A 25034-nucleotide genomic window follows, 5' to 3' on the forward strand; every position below is an offset into this window, starting at 1 on the left:
CTTCATATACTAATTTATGATCACAGTGGTTACCTGTAATTTCATCACTAGGTTGTTAATGGCGCAGTAAGAATACCTAAGAATTAGTAGAATGTTTTCAGTGTATGCTCACATTTTGAAAATGGGGAGGAAATACCAACACTGAATGAGACATTCTAAGTATTTTCATTGATTCTCAATATGAATGTTATATACAATGCTTCAATTTTAAATGGCAACTAACTGATCTAATAGTCACTGCAGTGCATGTAAATGAAGCAATGAGGCAGTATCTTGTAACAGTGTAATTTATTAAAATAAGTTCAACATTTTTTTAGTATTTTTGACAACTATGCTGCATGGTGCTGCAAAGTGATGAGAATTTAAATACTTTGTAATTCCACGAGAAGTAACGTCCGAGATGTTTCATGCTGGATGAGAGACCTCAATGTGATGCACTGCACAACATAACACAAGCCTGTCTTCTGCTATTCCTATTAAAAGGATGGAAGGCGGCTGCCCTTTTAAAATAAAAGCTTCCCCACACACACCTCTTTGCGATATATACTAAATAAAATGAAGAAAAAAAAGTATTTAACCCACTTCAACCTCATTTTAACAGTACGGTTGCAGGATGGTGCTTTTGGTAAGGGCGTTCATTGTCCATAAATGGTCTCGGCTCTCTTTTCCCCCAGTGTCCTCCAGTTATCACTGATCAATAAACAAAATAAAAAGGATTCCACAACACAGTTGCTATTCACTCCATGTAATACAAGACCACTGATCACCGAGAGGAGTGCAAAGAAAGGAAAATAAGCTAGTTTTGACACAACAGGCAGCCATGAAAAAGTCTTTGTATTGTAGTGTGACCAGGGTCTCCATCTCCAGCCAGTTTCATTTACAGATTCTGCATCACTCCTCTGAGGGCATGAAGCAGCGAGGGAAACGATCTCACTTCTTAACAGGAACACCCTCTGAATAGTCCTCCAGTACGCCAGCCAAATGGTTGTTGTGGGTCTTGAAATGTCTCTTCCTGTTCCCTTGCTTCTTCCTCTTTTGAACCGGTAACTGCAGGGAGCACAGAAAACACAATCGGCACTGATTAAGATGCTTGATTAACAAAATACAGATGTTAATATTCAGTGTTAAAATGTTTAAACCTTCATATCTAGTGAAATAAATCGGGGAAAGTATATTTAAATCTGTGGAATTAGAATGAAAATCAAGCAGATGGGAGACCAGAGGACACTGACCACTTTCTTTGGTCCCGTTTCTTGCATGGAGGAGATGCCTTGTTTCTTCAGGTACTCTTCAATCTTCTCATCATCTATGGAATCAACTGGAACGCTCCTCCACAATTTCTGGAATTCTACAATTGAAAGACAAGTTTTCGATCCAGAAAATACACAGATTGAACAGATGGACACCCAATTATTTCATGATTTTGACCAAACATATGAGATACCAAAACAAACTAAGAGCAGGCCTGGATGAAATGGGACAAAATGAATATGAAAGTAAGCTTGGAAAATTATTTTGATATAGATCTATAATTATATGTGCAAAGACAAATATGTACATGTTAAAGTAAGGTGCAATCAACGTGACAATTTTCAAATGATTGCATTTATATGTGTTTTTGATTAACCGAATCTTAAAGTAGAAAAAATGCCTATTTTATCCGACCAGCAGTTCAAACTTTCAATTTTTTTTTTTTACAAAATATATTTATTTTACAAATGATATGAAATGGAGAAAGGCAAATCTGAACTCAAATCTTTGTTAGAGGCTAAAGAGACAATGTTTGGTGTTTTGTATTTTTGTATGACGACTTAAACAATTAATTTATTCTCAAAACCTCCAGCAGGCAAAAAAATAAAAACGCGAATGGCCCTATCTAGAGCCAGCGTTTGGTTTGTCCGTTCTGGGCAACTGTAGGAACGTGGCAGACTCCATGAAGAGGACTATGTCTATGTTCCCTATGTAGATATAAACGGCTCATTCTAAGGTAACAAAAACACAACGATTCTTATTTTCAGGCTATTATACACTAAAGAAAACATACATATTAATATTATTTCTGCCAATAGATTACCCTAAATGTTACACACTGTTCCTTTAAATAGAGTCAGTAACAGACAGAAATACAGCCATGACAGACAGACAGAGAGCGAGAACCACAGTACAGTTGACTGACAAAGCTGACTTGAACTCACCTTCGTCTACCACAAACTGGCAGTGTTTGTCGTTGTAGAATAGGATCTTCTTCTTATCTGGTTTCGTCACAAAGATGATCTGATCCCCCAAAGCCTGTGAACACAGGAGAGCTCATGTTTCTGCTCGCATGTCTTTATTGTTTAGTCTCCACAGTGTTCACTCATCATCCATTAATAAACACAATGTACAGTATACGATAGGTGGCATCTTTACGTGTATGGCGTCTTTTGCGTTACCTTGATTGCCTTGGCTGAGTTGGGCAGCCCCTCCTCCACGTCGTCCAGCAGCACTCCTCCCAGGCCCAGTTGGTCGTGTTTGTCCAGCAGCCTCAGTAAGGCCTTCTTGTCCTTCAGGTTGTACTTGGGCTTGAAACCATACGTCCCGTCCCGGACGTCAATTTTCGGGTTGTTGACCAAGGCCTGAGATTGTCAGAAAGTGAAGGAGTAGATGTCAGGTTTTAAGTCTCTAGTTAAGTAGTGGACCAGCTGGGAGTGTGTGTGTATTTAAACAATTTAGTGATTAGTATAGTGGATATAGATACTGTATATAGTGGTATAGTAGATAGTGGATAGTGGATTCCATTCCATTCATTTGTATACCTTTAATCTGTTTAAAAATAGGATAAATACTTACGTAATTACTTACTTATTATTACTTTCATATAACATATTGTGTTCACTTTTGGAAACATGCACACTTTAAGATGATTTTCAGCTGTAAAACAGTGAAATGGTGCAGCAGGACAAAGACGTGCATATTCCTGATGTTACAAATTAGCTAGTATAATAAGAAACAAACACACCTCGGTCATGAGCCACTGTTTCTGTTTCATGCTGATGTCAAGAAGTTTGGTCTCATCCAGAATCTCGTCTAGAGTCAGGCAGTGTGTGTCGCCATTCTGATGCCTCGTCTTGAGAGTTAAGGACAGAAAAGCACACGGATTTACATAAAGAAAACACAGACACAGTCAACAAAGTAGAAAATATTCCTGCTTCTTGCTTTTTTAAAAATACTTTTGACAGGGTTTCAGCCAAATGTCTACAGTGAGTTTGCTGTCGGGGGTATTTTACACAGTTTAAAACTGTGTATTCAACAGATGGCACAAAAAATGCACACATTAAAAAGAAAATCTGTCAACTTGAGTGTGAGTTCTGCTGCAGTGAGGGATGAGTCAGGCAGCTAGTGTGTGACGGGGCCTGAATGACTCTTTGCAGTGTCACAGCATGATAAACAAGCTGTTATCGTACCAAAAGAAAGACTGGGGACCAAATGTTACGCGGCGGACTCACCGGGCTGACACAACAGACAACAAGTCAAGCTTTTAAAAAAGAGCTTTGAACGAGATGACAACAAGCTTCAAATCTTGCAACTAAGTAGATGCTGTAGTGAGAGCTTGAAAATAAACTTGAACGATGTCCATGAGACTAAAACACAATGCTCATTTGCGGAGGCAAAAACTTCAAAGATTAATACAATTGCCACTACATTGCTAATTCCTCTTTTAATAGACAAAATGTCTGCGGAGGCTTACCTTCATATAATTGACTATCTTGGCTAGGCAGCCAAACTTATACCCAGAGCTCGTCTTGATGTTAAAGTTGCCATTGCTAGACTCTGTGGAGAAGAAGAGAAAGAAATGTTTAGGGTAAAATATTTAAATGTCACATTATTTATAGTAAATGCAATATGGACAGACAGAAGACACAGATTACTTTGAAAAGCAATTTGTTGATTATATTAAAAAAAAACAATAGACATGATTTGCACACCAGTTTGTGTCAAAACCATCATAAGACAAAAAAAACAATAACGTTATTTTCTATGAGGCCACTAATCTTTATTTATTGAGTGTACACTTTTAATTGCATGCATTATTTTACATATTTCTTATTGTCAACAAATCCCATGAAAAGACTAAAACCAACAATGCATCTGTGGCACTCAGACTGAGGCCTATTTGTTCCTTCTGAAGATATAATTTGTCACGAGAGGCTGGAGCTAAGTACAACCTGAACGCTAAATATGACATTTTAGGTGACCAAAATGCTATAATTAACTTTCATGAACTGAAAACACACTGTGAAAGGGTTAAAGGGTTAAAGTTGTAAGACCAGACAACGCCGTGATAGCAACCTGTCAATCACAATGTAGCCACGCCCTAAAGCATACCCTGCTTTATGGTCTATTTGACTCTAAATGGGACCATAATCTACGAAATGAACATCATGCTGTATTGAAGAAGACTTGAAACTAGCGATTGAGACCATAAACTCATGTTTACAACGTTTACTGAGGTAATAAATCAAGTGAGAAGTAGGCTCATTTTCTCATAGACTTCTATACAATCAGACTTCTTTTTGCAACCAGAGGAGTCGCCCCCTGCTGGCTATTAGAAGGAATGCAAGTTTAAGGCCCTTCCACATTGGCTTCACTTTTCAGACCCGGAGTTGCCCACTGCTCAAAATAAGCTAGAGTGATCATGTTTATGTGGTCATGGTGACGAAGGAACATGTGACCCAGCACAACAGTGTGGCTCATTGATGTTTTGAACAAACAACTAAAACAATGGAGCTCTATGGCAAAGGGGGAAACGATTTATCAATAAGGAAACTGTAGAATATCACCAGCCTTATCCTTTAATGTAACAAAAATATCCTAAAACACCTGCTGGAGTAGTATAATAAGAGTAATCTGATAAGAATGATTTGAAGTCCGGCCAGCTGGTCCAACAATGCTGCTCCCCCCCTTGAGACCGTCTGAGGTCTGGACTCAGCACTCGCCAATCAGAGCTGAAAACAAACACTGCCTCATGAATGATTCACGGTGTGGGAGGGAGCTTCTGCTGCTGTGAGCTGCACTGTGGGCAGGACCCTGAAAATGTGACAGACCGGTTAACGAATGGTGCAGAGGCAGGGCTAAGAGAAAAGAGCCAATGATGGAGAGAAAGCCCTGTGCCGTTCGGCTGAGACATGCAGAGCTGCAAGGAGTGGCGGTAGGGAGCGAGCGAGTGCACGAGCGACGGCTGCTAGAAAAAAGTGCGCGAGAGTGCCGAGGAGGAAAACAGGTCGAGGAGTGAACGCGGAGGAGGGAGAGAGTGGAAGACAGAGCGATAGGTGGAGCACCAAAGACAGGAGGAGAGTGCATCTGTTCACTTGCATCTTCTAAAGACTGAGCCAGACAGACACAGGTGAGTCTGCAGATTTTTTTTCCAGAATGGCATCATCAGAATAATGAGTGCGTGTTTGACATCAACAGATCATAACAATCCACAGTATGAACGTAAGCTACAGGCTGTTCTTGCTCTCACTGTGGAGCTATGATGACTATAAGGTTTTTTTTGGAGTGTAATCCAGCATTCACAGGGTAAATCATAATTATTTTTTTTTTTTTTTTTTTTAAATGCAGCACATCTATTTATTCCTTCTGCAGTAGAGAAATAAAAAAAAAATGCAAATCACCATATCTAACAACTATGTATGGAAAATGACAATAACTAGGCTAAGAGCTTTAGGGGACACTTGTAATATTTAGGCCAAGACTGAGCAAGCACGCAATGGATTAAATAAACATGGATGTTCGTCTGCACGCTTCCTACTAGAATACCAAACATCAGAAACTCTGTGTGTGTGTGTCTGTATGGGTACTCATATACATCCTGTCTGTGTTGGTGGAGATGCATGACTCGGTGCAAACTGCAGCTCTTAAGACAAATCAATGAGGGACCGACAGCTGTGAGGAGCCAGCCTGGGGCATTAGGAGTGCATAAGTGTGTTTGGTGTGTGTGTGCGTGTGTGTGTGTGCGTGTGTGTGTGTTTAGTGAGAGGCAGCCGTTGTGTAGTCAGAGAGCACTATGTGATCACTACAACACCTTAAGAGCCGGGGTGCTTGGGGTGGGGTGAGATAGCAGATGCTTTAAGGAGCCAATCTGTCATTGTGTATGTGACTGCTCTGACAATAGAAAGGAGCAGAGGGACCATTTGGAAGGGGACGGGGGGGACGGGGGGGGGGGGATACCAGGCGAGACAAATTGGTAAAAAGAGGTTGTTGTCATGGCAATGAAGTGAAGTTGATATTATGAGCTGGGTCTGCGATAAGAGGATGCTAAAGAGGGAGTTAAGTTGCATCGACTGAGATTGAAAACACTTTCTGTACATCTGTCGACAGATGTAGTTAACTGTGTGTGACAGCGTGATAGTCATTATTTTACAAAGTATTCTGGCACTTGGGTAATTTCCTGAGTCGAAAATCTCTTGAGACAACCGAAGCCTAGACAACAACAACAACAACAGGTTCCATCAAATTAGTGTCAAGTAACACGGAAAAGCAAGTCACCATCACACAAGGAGCGTTCATCGGTCTCTGTAAGGGCACTACAATACACACTCACAGGTCGCACTCTAAGACACTTACAAACCAATCCTTCATACATGAAAGCGTGTTTTTACGCACAGTAAGCCCTGTAGCATTATAAGATCATGGAAGAAATACAAAAAAAAGTAACCTCATGGGGTTTGCCTAGTGTAAAGAGAAGCACTTATGGCCCCTCTTCCTCAACTCATTTATGTGGTTCACTCAAGTAATCTGGGTCAGCTGCCTTAGCCTCAGTATGGGATGTAAAAAAAAAAAAAAGTGCACGTATGTGTGTGCATATGTGTTTTTTAGAGCATGTACAGAATGTGCACACGTGTGAGTGTGTATGGGCAGAGATACTGGCACGCTGAGGATTTTTAAATGGTCGGCTTTGGCTGTAAATGTGAAAGGATAGCTGAGGAAAGACAAATGGCCCGACAACGTGCATATTACGGAACATCTTTTAACTTCATTACTACATTGCAGTTCCTTAACTGCAACATTTTTTTTGTAAGGTGTTATGGCTGAAGAGCGTAGATGCCACATTTCCCTGTGCAGCCAAACCTTTTCTACCAGGCTTTTTAAGTCTATTTTGGTTCTGAGCAGATGGCCTCAGTGGGGTTTATGCTCTTTTGCAATATAACCTTTTGCTCTAATAACACATTGTCTTCTCATTTAACTGACGATTATTTCTCTAGTGAGACTATGTCCCTGTCAAATAGTACATTAGCTGTGTAAAAAAATGAAAATGAAATTCAGGCACATGATCTGTAGAGATGTTTTTTTAAGACATTCCTCTACTACTTTCATTTTTTAATCATTCTCTCACCATGGAAACCATTTTTCTCTAATTTGTTCTCCCTACTGTGGTCAGCACCTCGCAGCGAAAACCCAGAACCAAACACTGTCACAGGCATTAACAATCTGTCTTTCTCCCTGTTTGTGTTGCCTTGAACCAGAAATCATGGCCAACATCACTTCCACGAGTAATCTCCCGTGGCACCCAGAGGCGGGGCCTGTCCCCCGCGTCTCCATGCAGGTCCAGGAGGTCTACCCTTTCCATGACGGCTGGAATGTGGCCTGCTTCATCATCCTTCTGCTCTTCATCCTCACTGTCGTGTCTCTGGCTGCCTTGGCCGTGCTCTATGAGCTACTGGACTGTGGCTGCTGTGCCAAAGGGAAGACACATCACCAGCTACAGGAGGAGGGGCCGGGGAGCTGCGGCAAGCTCATGACCAGCATCTGCAAGGAGCCGGAATCACGCACTGAAGTGGTATAGGGGCGGCGAGGAAGATGAAGATGAGGAAGAGTAGGAATTCGGGTTTCAGTTGTGAACTGGGCAATGCCACAGCGGTTGACCCCGATGCCCTGAGAAAAGAACTTCTAATATAAGTGCCCAATAGTGGTTCAATTGCTCACAGGAGGGAAGAGATCAGATAAGGAAGGGGCAGTTTGTTACTGATTTGGGGTGAGTCTAATTAGCTTTTCATTTCAGTTAGGAGGAAATCTTCACCTTTCTACATTCACTACCACTTAACACACAGGGTGCACCCTGAAAGCCATATTTTACACCAGAAACACTACCAGAAGAAAGAGAGAGCACCGAGTAGTCTCTTAATAATAGTGCTAGAGATAGTGTGGCCATGATAACATAAAAACACTTATATCTGCTAGTTTATAAAACAAGTATTCCTGTTCAATGACATCTGCCCTGTGAGTACTGCACGTACCTGTGAGCTGGCTGCAAATGCAAATGAGCTTCTATGAGATATAGTAAAATGTTGTTTACAGACAGAAAACGCTAGAGCTGTTCCGATACTGATACCAGTATCGAAAATGTGTCCAGATACTGGCCAAAATACAGTATCGGCGAGTACGCCAGTCTATGCACCGATCCGATACCATAATTTATTAACCCAGAAAAAAAATCACTTGTTTAACCTGAAATGGGTAGTCAGAGTGAGGAAAATGTCAGGCATTTGGCAAAATAGTGGAAAATCCAACAAGTAAAATGGCAATATGTATGTATGTAAGTTCAGGTATCGGAATCAGTATCGGGAAGGAAAAAATGGTATCGGAACATCTCTAGAAAACGCTGTCCAAATCTAACAACTTCAACATCCTAGTTTTCCCAACAGAACCCGATGAACAACACACAAATGATCAAGCTTAGTTGGACAACATTGTTGCTTTGAATAAAGCCTGTGTTTCTCTGTTCTTTAGCAAATTGTATGCGAGTGTTGTCAACGTATTTAGCATTGCAAAATGATCTCATGACACGGTGATGTAATTTATCATGTCATCTTGGGCACAATGTATGATTGATCTCATAGGCCTAACCACAAAATGACTAATAAATTGTCACTGAATTATGTACCAGCCTTCCTTTCTGCTGCTAAGAGAACATATAAACATATAAAGGGAAGAGGAAAGGGAAACATGAAGTGGTCCAGGGCAGAGTCTAGCCTGGCCTTAATTGTAGTGCTGGGTGATGTACGAAATAAGAAGACGTGTTTTATTGTTGCTGATATTTTGCAGACTTTCACTTAACATTTTCAAGCGGTTCAACCGAGCCTTCAGATTCTCAAAGTACAGTACTTACTGACTACCGACACTGGGGTGTGTCTACCTGGCTGTGCCTCTCCAGTAGACATAGATCAGGTCAAATGCAGTTTATCTTGGCCACAAACATGACATTGTTCAATTCAGAGTTACGTACTCATTCTAGTGTGGGCGTTTATCAGACAAGCACAGTTTTTATTTCTGTATTTACTTGTATGTATGTGTGGGTGTGTGTTGAACACGACGGTGATCACACTGCAGCTTTCGCTCTAATTAACTCTTAAATGCATACCTCGGGTCTTTAGCGACCTAAGACTAGATTACACCCTGTCTAATTCATTCATTTAATTCCATTAAACTCTCAACTCCCTGATATTCCTCAAACTATTTGTTTCTAATGATGTTCTGGCGTCAAAGTGTCTAAAATGTTTTTTGATATTTAAAGCATCATTTTTGTGTTTAGGGTCTCTAGAGACCTGAGGTATGTAAGAGTCTAAGTGTTACATTTTTTTATTCACGGTATACTGGATGCAAGTGATAGCAGGTAATGTTGTGTTTAGCCTGTTTGGCCTCATGATGGCACTGCTGTCTCACTGTTAACTATGAATAAACACAGACACAATGACGACGAAGTTTGCTTAATGTCTCAGTAACACAACGGTGCAGCAGCTGGGTGTCAGGTATAGTGCAGAGCAGCATTTTCTTTGATATCGGAGAGTTTTGATAACAGCAGCCCTGGAGATGAAGATGTACCTGAGGCTACTGATGATGAGGAATTTGTTTTTGTGCCATTTATGAATCAGATCATTTAAAACAGAACTGGAGCATGAGAATGACAAAGCTAGCTCAGACGAAATGAGCTCTGAATGGGACAACGGTCAAGATACCGTCCAAGTAGTGGTCCCAACAAGAGAAGTTAGGACTGATGAGGGAACCTTATAGCTACCTCAACTGCCTAGAACTTACTGCTATAAACATGCAAGTAGTTTTCCTGGCCAAATTTCCAACTTGGGAAGCCAGAAGATCTTACAAGTGTAGCCTTCAGCTTTTTGTGGTCATGCTGGAGAAAAGGAAAGAGGTGCCACGACTTCCAAAAGCTGATGGGTGCTCAAAAAGCCTTTGTTTTTTTCCAGAAACAGAATCACTTCAACTGAGGAACTCCCCCAAAAACGCTGGAGATGCCACATCTGTCCATCCACACTCGACCGCAAAGTAGTAGAGCGGTGACCGCAGTACATGTTTTCTTACTCTGTTTACATACATACACATCTGTGATTCTTCAAACCAAAAGAGTGACTGATTTGTAATATATTAATGTATTATTCTTTGATAATTTAGAAGGTCAAAATGATGAAACTGACGATAAAGACTTACGTCAAGCGTCAAATTTCATGTACATGTATATGACAATTACAACCATTAAGACGGGTATTGTAATGATGTTAGAGTAAATCTGTATTAGCTCTAAAAATGTTGATTGGTGCATCTCTACTGATTCTTACAAGCACTGTGATGGGCACCAAATCATACGTTTCAATGATGCTGCATGTCAGTGGCACTACGGCTTCCATCCTTACACAACCCACTTACAACACCAGGAAGAAGCCATTCATTGTAACGGTTTAACATGTTAGGGAATAATTCTTTAAAAAGTCTTCTTCACTTACCAGCGCCGTGTTTGGACCCAGAGGAGCTCTCCTTGTCAACTCTGGCCTTCTTCTTCTTGTGTGAGTCAGAGGCAGCCTGTCTCTTCTCTACAGCTGGAGTGGACAAAGCTCTTTTCTTGAACAGCTCCCTCTCCCTCAGTAGAGCCGGATCCATCCTGGCTGACTGGGCACAAAACATATCAAAAACAGAAATTATTTTAAAAAGATAAAATAAAGCAGGTGATCCATCCGAAATGACTGTCTCTCTCCCAACACCCCACCCAACTAACCGTAGAGGATACTTTTCACCATGTAATGAGGCAATCGAAAACTGTTTTCATATCAGTACGAAAACAGGCATCGCTCTGTGACCATAGCTGGATTAAACGGTTTGGAAGCTTTGGGGTAAAATGTGCTACTGAGACCCCAATTAACACCATCACCTCCACCCTCTGTGCATTGTATATGTTCTCTGTCACCTACAAGCAGGGAATGGAATTAGCACCGGCCACCTGCCACCTGCCACCTGCCACCTGCCAAATAACAGGGTAAATGGTGGTTTTGGTAGGTAAAAATGTCAGGTCACCTGCCACCATGGCAGACAGGTTTTCCTTATATTGAGATATAATATTTTTAAAAAGCAATTCTAAAGCCTAAATTAAATGTAGTCAAGGATTAGGGTTACATGTCTTATTCCCAAAACCTACGGTCTGGTACCACTGACTCAGTATTTACAATTTTATAGAGTTCTACCTAGATTTCAGAAGTGGCAGACAAAAAACATGAATGGCCGGTAGAAATGTTTAGTACACCTGCCACAGTGGTAGGTGAGGAAAAAGGTTAAGTTCAGACCCTGCCTACAGGTCCCCATAAAGAACAGTGCATGCAGCAGACTAACGTTACACAAGCAAGCTTCATTATTTCCGCACAGAGTCTGAGACCAACCAGTACTCCTAACCTGGTGTCACAGTAACCTGGCCCCAGGATTTGACCTATGATGTTATTTGGTAATTTGATTTGAGACACACGTATAATAATAATAATAATAATAATAAATTTTATTTAGTGGCGCCTTTCTGGACACCCAAGGACACCTTACAAAAATCAGTTAAAACATTGACAGATAAAACAATCTAAAAACAACAGGACATGACAGAGACATATTTGTACAGACACATAGGATGGGTGATGATGAGTTCTAGAGAGAGTAGGCCAGTTTAAACAGGTGGGTTTTGAGGAGGGATTTGAAAGATGTGATATTGTCAGATCTATCTGACAATATCTAGGAATATGCACCATCTGAGCACAATATAAACAAAAATAATAAAAGGTCTGGATTTTTCTCTACAAGACAGGACTCACTTGACAATCAATGAACTAACCTAGGCCTTTTAAGGGCCCCAGAGGTCAGGAGCTGCTTGGCAGGCATTTGCCTGTTTAGCCCTTTTGTAAATACATCCTTGACTGGAACCAATATAAAGCATATTGGGCGTCAAGTTGAACTCTACCTTTTGCACCACAGCTGTATCTGATCCCTGCAAACAGCGAATAAACTGTGACGACATGTACATATTGCATGAACACGAATGATAAACGCTCTTGCACCAAGTTATTCTGGCGTCAGAGAGGAAACAGCCTGAATGAACGTTAGGTTACCGGCTAGTTGAGTTAGCATTAGTTACCTAGTAACGGTAACTAAGTTAGTTAGTCGACATGTTTCTGTCGGTGTTACTTCATTGTGATAACGTGAAACCACACAATAGTCATTAACTAACGTTTTCTAATGTTACTTCATCAATTGGGCTGATATTTGTGGGTTTTATTGGATAACAACATAAAGGTAAACAAACAGCTGAGTGTTGTTAGTTAGCATCGTTAGCTTACCTGACACTTTGTTCCTCTCGGAGAGAAAGTGAAGGTTTAGTCCAGGAGGACTAATGTCTAATCACGAACAGAAAGGTTAATGCTTCCTTCGGCTGTTCACCGCTTTAACGTCCTTCTTCTATGATAGTACTAGTGAACATTAGCGGACTAACTTCAGACACAAAACATCTCTTCTCTTTCCTCTCATGCTTCACTTCCGTTTCTTGTTCGATTTGTCGGACATCGACAGCGGATACTTGGTCACGACGTCATCACGTATAATACGTCTGTGATAATATTCAACAACAATAAAAGCAATGAAAACAATGAGTGTATGCAATATCTCTAAAGTTTTTAAGTGAAATTATTGTCATACTCTTGTGTGGTCTTCTTTTTATTATTATTAATAATAAAAAGAAGAATGTTTTTTTTATTTTTTATGTTGGTTTTGTTTCAATTTCTTTGTTTATGTTTTCGCTATGCTTCTTTTGTATGTAAAAGTGTTTAATGTTTTCTGCTGTTACTATGTATACTGTAATTTAGAAAAAATAAAAAAATAAATAAAAATAAAATAAAAAAATATTCAACAAGAAGAATCAGAATCAGAATCAGAATTGTGTTTATTGCCAGGTGTAAGAGATTTACACTAGGAATTTGCTTTGGTTATGTTGGTGCAAGTCAAACAGTATAATAACAAAAGAATAAATAAAAACGTTAGAATAAAATAAAATAAAAAAATTGAAATTTTAAGAATATACAATATACAAAATAAGCTATAAACAAAAATAAAAATATAATCAAAAATAAAAATAAAAATAAACATGATATAAAACAACAATATCCAGTGAAACATTTCTTAGAAAAGTTAAAGAGTGACATAGATGTAAATTGTTCCTTCTGCGAATCACATCCTGAAACTTGCTCTCATTTATTCTGGTCCTGTAAATGTGAATGTGGAAAGATGTCAATAATTTTATACTTGTTAACATTTTCTCAGATTTTGCACTGTACTATAGAAATATTATATTTGGTTTCTATGATTACAGTGATAAAGACAGTAATGCATTTTTTTCTTATTAATTTAATTTTAATTCTCGCAAAGTTCCACATTCGCAAGTGTAAATTTACCCCCCAAAAAAGCCTAATTTCTTTGTATTTATGAAAGAAATGGATTTATATCTGTCAACAATTTCTTCCTCACAAAACAAAAAAGCAATGAATGTATGCAATATCTTTAAAGTTTTTAAGTGAAATTATTGTCATACTCTCGCGTTGTCTTTTTTTATGTTGGTTTTGTTTAATTTCTGTTGTCCTTTTATGTTTGGCACAGCTCTTTGTTTATGTTTTCGCTATGCTTCTTCTGTATGTAAATGTTTTTAATGTTTTCTGCTGTTACTATGTATACTGCCATTTTGAAATAAAAAAAAAAAAAATATATATATATATTCAACAACACCACTTAAACTATTGTCTATCTGTTCTGGAAATGTACAGACATCCATAAACTGTGGCAAGTAATTTGTAGATTTATCTTGAAAATTATTATCTGTGACTTTGAACTTCTACTGGAAAATTATTTTTTTGTTTTTTTAAGGTTTTTAAGGTCATTATCATGTATATTCATAAATGTAAATTTGCAAGAGTTAAACCTAATTTTAAATAAATAAATGGAACTATATATTAAGACTACAGTATATCCTCTGCAAAAAACAAAAAGGCTAGTAAAACGATGAGTTTGTGCTCCCATTTTAATGTTTTTACTTAAGTTACTATTATATCATTTATATTAATCCCTGGCATGTTTTGTGTTATTATTATTTTTTGTATTTATTCCTTTATTTCTTTTATATGTTTTGTTTTCAAATCTAAAATGAAGTCTAATGAAAAAAAATATTCAACAACAAAAAAAGACAACAAATGGTATGCGGAACTATATTACACAAGTATAGTACAACAAAAGAAAAGCAATTATTGGAAAATATATAAAAAAATATGAAGAGATATACTTCACAAATTGAATTAAAATGAATAGTAATGGTAAGAACCGCTGAGGAAAGAAGATATTATAAAAGAGGGGCAGATTTTGAAGGAGCTCAGTACAGTTTCATGTGTTGATTATTACACCTCTTGACTTGTGACCAGAGTCTTGTACATGAATTTGAAAGCATCCACAAACCCTGACAAATAATGGTTATTTCCAGGAAGTAAATGGCACAAGGGCGCCTCTTACTGGTTTGTTTGTGCTCTCCCTCACATAGACACGCACACATGCAACAGTTTTACAGTAAATCATCACTGGCTTCCAGGGATAATGGTATTCAACCCAGTTTTGTACTTCCACAAAAACAGATTTGACTGACTAAAAGTGGATATTTTTTTAAGTATGGAGTAGTAGTATGGAGAGGGGCTATTTATTCTGACTCTCAAGATGACAATAAACAAATACTGTATTTCTAAGCTCAACACAAATGCCTTTTTTTTCAATGCAGGGCGATGAGAGAGAAAAACATGTGACGGACATAGCCTACTTTCAGGAACAAGGCAACAAAGAAAGAAAGGAACAAATTGAGTATTGATGTGCTGCTACATTTATCAAACTCAGATGACAACTGCCTGGTCAGTAATATTCTCTACATAGCACAAACAAACTGGTGAAACAACTTCACAAACAAGCCCAAGGTTCAGCTTTTTGTTTATTTGTTGTTTCAACTGTTAGAAATACTGTTAAAATGAAATTATGTTTCATCAGGACCAGAGTACAAAACATTAGAAAAAAACATAAAAGCATCAAGACAAAAATAAAACATCTAAAGTACACCAAATAAAGTGCAATAAGAGATAAGTGTTTGTTCAAATAAAGTACTAACATGATATCTGCAGTTTGATTGTGTGAGATATTGCAGTGATGAAAACCGTGGCATCCACTGCGTTAGAAGGAATGCTGTGGCTTTCTTCCGGGGTTTAATGTATAGAGTTTAGATGTGAGGCCCTTACAGCACTCGTCCTCTGGCATCATTTCAAAGAAAAAAATCCTCCCCCTAAAGGAATTGACTATTATTATGTGCCTATAGTGCAACTTTGGCCGCAGCTGAGGCTATAATCTATTCTGCACATTGATCAATAAATATGATTCAGCCCTACTTGTCACTACTCACTGCATCCAAAGATGTGCCATATGGGAGGCTGGAGCTGGTGAAAGTTTAAAAAGGCCATCATATCCGCACTACAGAGACGGTTGTTATGAAACTGAGTACATCAGTTCATCCAACTGAAGCTGGGCTTTGCTGACTGAAGAGGGATGGCAACCCCCGCCACTGGGTAATCAAGTGAGAGGAGAGGTGAGATAAGGCCGCAGTATAACCAGGCCACCAAAGCAAATAGAGAGCTAAGCACCCAGGAGCAGCAGAGCGTGGAATATAAGATACAGAGCTGGACCGTAGCGTTCAGCTCAAACTGTACGAGGGGAATAAAGGGCATTTTTCCCAAATTAGTTCTCAAGTCCTGCACATGCATAAGCTGTCACGCACTGATTAATTGGCAAGGGATTTAACATAAAAGATGCTGCCTTATGTTATTCAAGCATTATGCAGAAGCTTGTTTCATTGTGAAAGCTCCTTAGATATTAACATAAAAGAAGCATTTCACATTTGGTGTGATTGGTTTGAACATAGTGTTTTTTTGTTTTTTTTGTGAATTCAATTGCTTTGTGAGGTGATCGAACTTTTGTTCCATAGTATTTCTGAGTCGGACTGTCACATTTGGTCTGCTGTCACATTAAAGCCACTGGAAACTTGGCTTCAACGTTTAAAGAGGACCTATTATGCTTATTTTCAGGTGCATACTTGTATTTTGGGTTTCTACTAGAACATGTTAACATGCTTTAATGTTAAAAGAAGGCTTTATTTTTCTCATAGCGGCTGTGTTTCAGCACCTTTTTTCATCCTCTGTCTGAAACGCCCTGTTTGAACCCGAAAAGCCCAGTCTGCTCTGATTGGTCAGAGGGCCTGCTCTGTTGTGATTGGTCAACCAAACCAAACTCTTCGGACTTCGTTCCAGTTCCGCACTAACCAGCTTTGTTTGAGGGCGTGCCAAACTACCCGCTTGGCAGGTTATATGCTAATGTGTTACTTAGTGACATCACAGTTGAACAGGCAGGACTTCAAGTGAGGCGTTTCAGGCAGTTCAAGAGCAGTGTTTCTGTGTGGGAGAGTAACTTCTTTTGCTGTGGACTTTGGGCTTTGTATCTTTGCATACCTTTTACATGCACAGAAAACTATATAACATACTTAAGGAAAGGGAAAAAGCGCAACGCATAATAGGTCCCCTTTAAGTATTTCTCTTGTTTAACATTCAAAAACTCAGCTAATCTGCTTAAACTGTGTGGTGATCAGAATTGATTTGACAATGACTAAACCAGATTCAACCCAATCAGATTCTAATTAAACTGATTAAGTGATTTAAATGACTACATCCTGATTGGAACAAGGAAGTATGAGACATCATTTCCTACCTATTTCAAACCACTGAGAAAAAGACAGAAATAAATGTGAAATAACCACAACTTAGCAGAAAATAAAAATGACCTAATTACTCATAGTAAAAAGCTCATTGAGGAAATGATTGTCAGAACTGTTAAAGAAATCTGAAGGACACTTTTACAGATACATTCAATATAATCATTCTGGAAATGATATGACTCACTTGCACATCTCACCTTTTGTTCAGCAGTCTGCAGATCTATATGAACACACAACCCTAGCTATGAAGTATGGTGTGTGATTCAGAAATGGGTAAAATAACAAATCAAATAGAAAATTGGTGAAAAGCTAACAATTTCACTATTTGTATTAATTATCCGTTAATACACACACATACACAGATACTGTACATACTCACTGAACAAGCCACACGGTGAGAGAGAATGGCCCAAAATTGAAAGTGAGTTTGCTTTCCTTTGTTCAGACTGTATGCGGTCTGGTTATCCCTCATGTATTTGTTATAAGGATGTTAGCCTGTAAAGTAAGCAGGGCGCAACAGCTCTCTGATTACTTTTGATGTGTATTGTATTCTCAGTTTTAAAAGCCTTGCCAGAGTTTTTTTTTACACTTCACAACACACTGTAGCACATAGTGTATTATTAGCAACTCCATAGGGATATGAAAATTTGAATAGGAGCGTTTGTGCATATTTGTGCACATTAGTTGGATATTCTGGTCTAGACTCATCTTATCATGTATTTTCGCTCTGTTTCTGTGCCTCGGTATCAAAAGCCTGAGATGTCGATATAAAAAATAAATAAATCAGTATGACCTCTGGTGTGTTTGCTCCGTCCTCAGATAACTAATATTGCAGAAAACTATTTATTTATTTGCGCCGCCAAGGGGTTGCCAATCACTGACCCCCCCATGGGACAACTAGCCTATTTGAAGAATAATGAATTGCTTTACACATGAGATATATAACTTAAGCAGGATTGTTGTGGAACTCAAAATGTCAACTGTACCCGTATTAATCTGCACATCAGCTAATTAGTAGTCTTGCGTAGCCAGACCCATCTCCACAGGGCTGTGTCATCGCTAAAGAAAGTTCTGGCTACACCCATTATCATTGTGGTACAGGGGGAAAAAATGCTTTTGCTTGTTTGTATTTCTTTAAACCAATCATAATCGTCTTGGTGCGGTGCTAAGCATAGGATGCAGCAGCGGTGCCCTTGCAAAATAGATTGCGGAAGGGGAGGAGATACGCGGCCAACGGCAGACTTATACCCACAGTCTACATCTGGCGAGTAAGACTAGATAATTAGTAACTGGGAAATAAGAAGCCAAAGTATATCAGTATGTGATTCCTTATAGGAACAGTGTGTAAGATGTAGTGGCATCTAGTGGTGAGGTTGCAGATTGCAACCAAATGAATACCCCTTCCCTCCCCTCACCCTTCCCTTTCATGCATGTAGGAGAACCTGCGGTGGCCACGAAACTCACGAAAGAACTCGAAATGCTCTCTCTAGAGCCAGTGATTGTTTTGTCCGTTCTGAGTTACTGTAGAAACATGGCGGACTCCGTGAACCTGCTCCAGATATGAAGGGCTCATTAAGCTAACGAAAACACAACGATTCTTAGTTTCATGGGATTATACACTAATTAACACATAGTTATGTAAGGCATAATGTACAGCGAGTTGGTCATTGTTGCAAAATAAACCCCAATAGGGTGATGCTGCAGGACCCCTCCACTTCGTGTCTGGGTGGAAGGTCAAAGCGGATTGCCCTGAAGGGGTTTATTTCGCAACAACAACCCGCTCGCTGTACATTATCCAGCGTATTACACGGCTACTTACTTAAGAAATCAATAATTTGACACAAAAATGGTCATCCAGAGTCCGAGATCAGAACTGCGTCCATAACAACGGTCTGTTATACATAGCAACAGTCTGCTATAAAGAAATAACAGACCGTAGAACGCGGTAATTGACCAATTAGAATAAAGTATTCAACAAAGTCGTGTAATAAGAGTATTGTATATCATTTCTGCCAAACACCGCTAGATGTTGCTAAATTCCACACACTGGACCTTTAATTCTCATATCGACATAGTTTTCAACTAGCCTATATACTACACCAGCATAATAGATTTCCTAAAACTCAGTTATGGCTTTTGGTTTTGGTGTGCCACCCTGAGATTTTCAGTACCCCCCTCTGGCCACCCCCTATGAACACCACTGTCTTTGTGTGCAGGTGCAGAACAGGACATAAAAACAGACATCTGTTCATCCAACTTTCAGATGCTCATGCGGATCATAGAACAAATTAGCATCTCCAAAACTCCTAATTAATGATTCAGCAGGCCAGTCAAAGAAGTGAGCCCACATGAATGATTAAATATGTGCTAACCTAATTTAGGGCCTAATCCATAATGAATGAATTACACTGTTTAGTCATAGCAGAGAGAGAATGGAGGAGCGAAGGGGGAAGATTTAGACATCAGAGAATAGCGCGACTTGTGAAGTGACAAACATAAATTATTCTGCTTCGGAAGGCTCAACCTCACCATTACGCCGACTGCAGTCACTTTAAGCCGCAGCAACCTGGGCAAGTCAAGGTATAACCAATTAGATCGCTGCTGTCACTATGGAGTGAACTGAATTGGATTCATTTTAGGAGCTCTCTTTATTCATCTGTAGAGGTTTAGAGTGTTGTTGTTTTTCACAGCTAAAATGGTGAGAGACGGTCATTTATTAGCAGGTCTCTGTGCGAGAGGAATGAGAGGGAGCTGGTGTATCATGTAGTACAGTAACACACAGAGAGAGAGAGAGTCAGCACTGTAATCTAGAGGTGAGGAGTAATATCAAAGAGAAGAGACGAGTGAAATCCTGGAGCTGCAGCCAACCAGTGCAAATCCCTGTGGAGGAGAAAATCTCAAAGTGACAGCTTTCAATTACAACAGTATGAGAAAGCGTGTGTGTGCTAGTGTGTGTGTACTACCTGTCAGCACTTCTGGCTTCTCTGACAGTTCGATGTCACAGCTTCTGAATTGAAAGTACCTCATGTACACACAAATGGACACACACACACACACACACACACACACACACACACTGTTTCCCTCTCCTTTCCTTTTACTTTCTCTCTGTGTTGTTCTCACATTTGTCGGTCCTGTATTCTCAGGTGTCTCGGTCGAACTGCTGTTGGACCTAAAACCAAAGAGCGAAGAGGCAGGTACTGCACACTGGAACTCCGTGTACTGCTGAACCTTGTGTGTAGGTGTATGTAATCTGTGCCTGGGAGTGTTTGAGAGTATGTGATGGATATAGATTGTGTTTTGCAGCCTTTACTGAGGGGCAGCAAAGACTTTTACATTATTACTATTAGTTCAGTCAATAGAGACGCTATACATGAACATTGTTAAACATGAAACAGAAATGCAACATGTATAGAGGGCATCTATCTAATTTGCAGCATCCCCTGCTCCTGGCTAGGCTTCCATGTGAACAGGGGCTGTATTCGAAACCACCTACTACATACTACTGACGAACGCAGTATGCAGTATACAGTACATACTGCATGCTGCGTTCCTGAGTAGTATGCAGTATGCACCGGTTAAAGCGATGTATTTTGCAGTATGCTAGACCAGGCTTTAGCCTTTAAACCAGCTCTTAAAGCACTGGATAAAAACAAAAAACAACCTCGTACCACTATTGCAATATTTCCCTTCTAAACTCCGAAAACGTCGAAGCAAATGTTCGTTGTTTTTGGCTGCTGTTGTTGTAACCATTGCCTGTAGCGGTCCAGTGCTTTGCATTGTGGGATACAGTATGCGAGGTAGACGGGTCCAATGCATACTGGAGATTTTTTCCAAATCAGTACGACATCCGGGTACTTTTGGCACACTGTAGATTTTGCTTTTGTTCGCATACTGCATACTACATGCTACATGCTACAGTTTAGCCAAATCAGTACATACCACTAGTATAGTATTAGGTTTTGAATACAGCCAAAGTCTCACGTCGGTTGGAGAAATCAGGTTGGTTTTGTCTGCAATAAGGTCACCAAATCTCTAGGTATTCTGAGAAAAATAAGAGCTTTTGTACACAATGCACAACATTATATTATAGTTTAATTTATCCATATTTAATGTACTTTAATATTGTTTGGCAACTACTTTTCCATCTCATCTGAACAAAATATTGCTGCTATAGAAACAGTTTATTAGATTAGCAACTTTTTCGAATGCTGTAATACCAAGTACACCACATTTTATTTTTATTTTAAATTAAAGTTATTGACTATAATTTGACATCAGCATTCTTCAAACCTGTGCATTTGTATTTAAGGCGAGATATAAGGATGCAGATTTACCTCATTGTTTTAGATATTATTTTGTCAACAACTCTCAGTTCCATAATTACCAGACAGGCTTACAATCTTCATCTTCCTTTGTATAAAACATCCCGTGGTCAGTTTTCTTTCAGATTTCGTGGAGTTATCTTATGGAATGAAAATGTCCATTTAAGGTATTCCTCTGTGTCATTGTCTATGTATAAAATGAGACTTAGAAATGCTCTGCTGACAAAAACATTTGATTTGGACAAAAATGATGACAGTCTTTTTATATGTGTGAAACAAATAAAAAGAGAAAAGAAATAAAAAAGTGTGTGGACACAAACATTACACCCATATCACCCCAACACCATGGGGATTTGTCTGCTGCTATAATAGTCTTCACTCTTCTGGGAAGCCTTTCCACAAGGTTTTAGAACCTGGCTGCAAGGATTTGCTCCCATTCAGCCACAAGAGCATTAGTGAAGTCATGCAGTGATGTTGGGTGATAAGGCCCGGCTCGCAGTCGGCGTTCCACTTCATCTCAGAAATGTCGGATGAGGTCGTGGTCAAGGCTCTGTGCAGACCAGTCAGGCTCTTATACCCTCCAAGCTCTGAAAATCATTTCTTGGTTAACACTTCATTTTACAGGTCCGCAAATTTCACAGTAATTAGTTGATAATTAGCAAGTAACCTATTTGAAATTTCTTTTTATAAAATGAAGTGTTACCCATTTCTTTGTGGACCTAACCGTCTGCATGGGGGCTTGAAAACACACACTATTGTTATAAATATCTATTGTATCCATCTCTTGCAGGGGTAGGCAACCTTAACCAATAGCACACTAGCAATTAGTGTGCAAAAGAGTCTTTTGGAAATGTTGTGTGCCCTCTCATCCAAATTACTTCTTTCACAGCCATTGGCGGTTGTGCGGTCTGTTATTTACGGTAGTTTGATCTTTTTTTTTTTCCCACCAACATTCCACGAAGACCCGCCCTACTCTGCCTCTGATTGGCTAGTGGGATATTTTATGGATTTGATATATGGATGTTTTCATAAGGATGGCAGATAACTTGTATGGTGCTCTCATATATAATTACAAACGTGTCCTGAATATGGGAGAAAATGTTTTTAAAAAAAGTTGCTGAGCATGTTTCCTATATGGATGGAATAAAATTACAGATCCGGAGATTTAAATTTTCATGTGTTGTCATAATTAAACTTCATGTTAACCGTAATGTTGATATGGCACACTGATTAACTAAAAGATTTTAAAATAGCACCTCCTTTCAAAAAGGTTGCCGACCCCTGATCTATTATATGATGTTGTCTAAATAGAATTAAAGTCCAATCCATTAAAAACACAGCCTCAGACCAAAGGTACAAATGTGTATGTGTCCTCATACTTTTGGCCACATAGTGTTCACTCCATTAATCATATCAGCTTCATCTTATGTAGGCTAAGTGTAATGTGTGTGCCAATAAAACAGTACTTCTGGGTTATTTATATTAAATATTGACATTAAAGTAGATTCAAGGTGATGTGTATTCATTTTGTGAACACATTATTAGAATGCATATTTATGCATAATATTAATTAATAGCCTATTTTATGTTTTCACCTTGAAAAGTGCAAGTGCCTCTTTTACTGTTATGAGATCATTTTTGTGAGGAGTGGAATCAAACTTTTACATTTACAGTAACCACAAGGTGGCAGTGGAACAGCATTACTTCCTGCTGCAGCCTGGTGAGTGACTCATCGAACCAGAGGAGCTGCAGCCTCTCAGACAGACAGAAGAAGATGAAAACAGCCAAACCTGCTGTATTGACCCCAGTCTCAAGGCTGTAGCTCATCTGCTAACCTCTCCGAGTGAAAACCACACCGCGGCTGCAGAAGCATCCACATTTCCTTGTTAAATATAAATAGAGACGATCACGGAACAAAGCATCTCTAATGGAGGAGATGTAGAGGTCTGACACGCTGCCACGATCTAAACCAGGCCAGCCAGTCCGTGGCTTTGCTCAGACACTTTCTAGTGTGCCCTTTCTTCAAACCTTGCATCAGAGAAATCAATGATCAAATTTTGACTGACTGGTGTGAAGAGCGCTGGACAAGCCAGGCAATCCTTTGCTAAATCTGACAATTTAAGAGACGGAAGAGACGCCTCCTTGAGGATTTTGAACAAGCTCACTTGCTGTGAGGTGGCTGGTGAGGCATCGTTATGTAAGACGGCACAGACTCTCAAGGATGGGGCAGAGTTTTGTTGCCGAGGCAGTTTTTCAACTCTTCTGTACTTTGTAGCAGAAATAATGTCCCAGAATGAGTCTTATAGGCTCGTGAATGTGAGATGACGAACAGCATAAATGCATTATTCTGCTGTTTATGTAACTGGAGAAGGGAGGTTTTCATGATTATACAGCAAGGGTTAAAGGCTATCCCTCCCCTTTCCACTGTTTTTCTCTGATATACACGTGCATGTACTATTAGGGCTGTCAACGTTAACGCAATAATAACGCGTTAATGCAAATTTGTTTTAAAGCCGCTAATTTCTTTAACACATTAATGCAACTTGCAATTTGTAGGTTGTAGCGGGCTCAGTTTTAAAGCTAGAGTGAAAATACTGGTATCATTTGAAACTACACCTAAGGAATCCATTGGTACCAATGATGTCATACTAGCTTGTCGCCAAGGAAGCTAAATAACGCTCCAGCCTTGTGCTAAATTTTGGTGAGGAAAAACTGGCATTGCAATTTTCAAAGGGGTCTCTTGACCTCTGACCTCAAGATATGTGAATGAAAATAGGTTCTATGGGTACCCACGAGTCTCCCCTTTACAGACATGCCTACTTTATGATAATCACATGCAGTTTGGGCAAGTCATAGTCAAGTCAGCACACTGACACACTGACAGCTGTTGTTGCCTGTTGGGCTTGAGTTAGCCATGTTATGATTTGAGCATATTTTCTATGCTAAATGCAGTACCTGTGAGGGTTTCTGGACAATATTTGTCATTATGTTGTGTTGTTAATTGATTCCCATTAATACATTTATACATACATTTGCATAAAGCAGCATATTTGCACACTCCCTAGAGTGTTAAATACTTTGCAAATCTCCCTTTAAGGTAAATATTGATTGTTGTGCGATTATTAATTTGCGTCAATCACGCGATTAATCAAGATTAAATATTTTAATTGATTGACAGCCCTAATTACAATACTTCTGAGGACTCTCAATAATTATCTTCATTCCCTTAATGTCAGTCTTAATCAGTAATTGCCAACAATAACTCTTAACCTATCCATGCGTGTGTGCTGCTATACCAGATGCATGTGTGTGTGTTAGTGTGCTGTGTGGTTGCGTGGGTGGCACCGAGCGCTACAGGACCAGCCAGGTGAGACGAGTGTGTGCTGTCCAAAACCTGCAGGGGCAAGCTAATCCTGGTTCCTGATGTTAATCTGAGTATTGAGCTCCTGCATGGGGGGGCCATGCTGACACCTGATGGTGTGGAGGTCAAAGCTGTATGTGTGTGTGTGTGTGTGTGTGTGTGTGTGTGAGTGATGCTCCTCTTGCCCTTTCCAAATGTCACAGAAGGGCCAACT

The 25034-nt window shown here is 39.4% G+C and overlaps 2 protein-coding genes across 3 annotated transcripts; one reads left to right on the forward strand and one right to left on the reverse strand.

Annotated features, from left to right (window-relative positions):
• Positions 1-271: 271 nt before the first annotated feature.
• On the reverse strand, positions 272-12875 carry gtf2e2 (general transcription factor IIE, polypeptide 2, beta). Of its 2 annotated transcripts, none has more exons than XM_074630208.1 (8): positions 12639-12875; positions 10776-10934; positions 3728-3810; positions 2999-3106; positions 2433-2615; positions 2196-2289; positions 1233-1348; positions 272-1047 (listed from the first exon to the last, which is right to left on the reverse strand). In XM_074630208.1, exons 2-8 carry the CDS (start codon positions 10927-10929, stop codon positions 931-933), a joined length of 855 nt encoding a protein of 284 aa, XP_074486309.1. In that variant the 5' UTR covers positions 10930-10934; positions 12639-12875; the 3' UTR covers positions 272-930. The 2 variants fall into 2 exon arrangements, with proteins under 2 accessions (XP_074486309.1, XP_074486308.1); XM_074630207.1 differs by having other exon boundaries at positions 10776-10938.
• Positions 5161-9733, forward strand: smim18 (small integral membrane protein 18). Its single transcript, XM_074630211.1, has 2 exons — positions 5161-5383; positions 7506-9733. Exon 2 carries the CDS (start codon positions 7511-7513, stop codon positions 7823-7825), a length of 315 nt encoding a protein of 104 aa, XP_074486312.1. The 5' UTR covers positions 5161-5383; positions 7506-7510; the 3' UTR covers positions 7826-9733.
• Positions 12876-25034: the final 12159 nt, after the last annotated feature.

The sequence above is a fragment of the Sebastes fasciatus genome, chromosome 3 (assembly GCF_043250625.1).
Source record: "Sebastes fasciatus isolate fSebFas1 chromosome 3, fSebFas1.pri, whole genome shotgun sequence".
NCBI lineage: Eukaryota > Metazoa > Chordata > Actinopteri > Perciformes > Sebastidae > Sebastes > Sebastes fasciatus.

What these genes read in the sequence shown, in the direction of transcription:
- smim18 (XM_074630211.1), top strand. Translation starts at nt 7,511, where the DNA reads ATGGCCAACATCACTTCCACGAGTAATCTCCCGTGGCACCCAGAGGCG.
- gtf2e2 (XM_074630208.1), bottom strand. Translation starts at nt 10,929, where the DNA reads ATGGATCCGGCTCTACTGAGGGAGAGGGAGCTGTTCAAGAAAAGAGCT. An exon ending in AGATAGTCAATTATATGAAG is followed by an intron (nt 3,107 to 3,727) that starts GTAAGCCTCCGC and finishes TTAACTCTCAAG; the next exon opens with ACGAGGCATCAGAATGGCGA. An exon ending in ACTCAGCCAAGGCAATCAAG is followed by an intron (nt 2,290 to 2,432) that starts GTAACGCAAAAG and finishes CTGTGTTCACAG; the next exon opens with GCTTTGGGGGATCAGATCAT.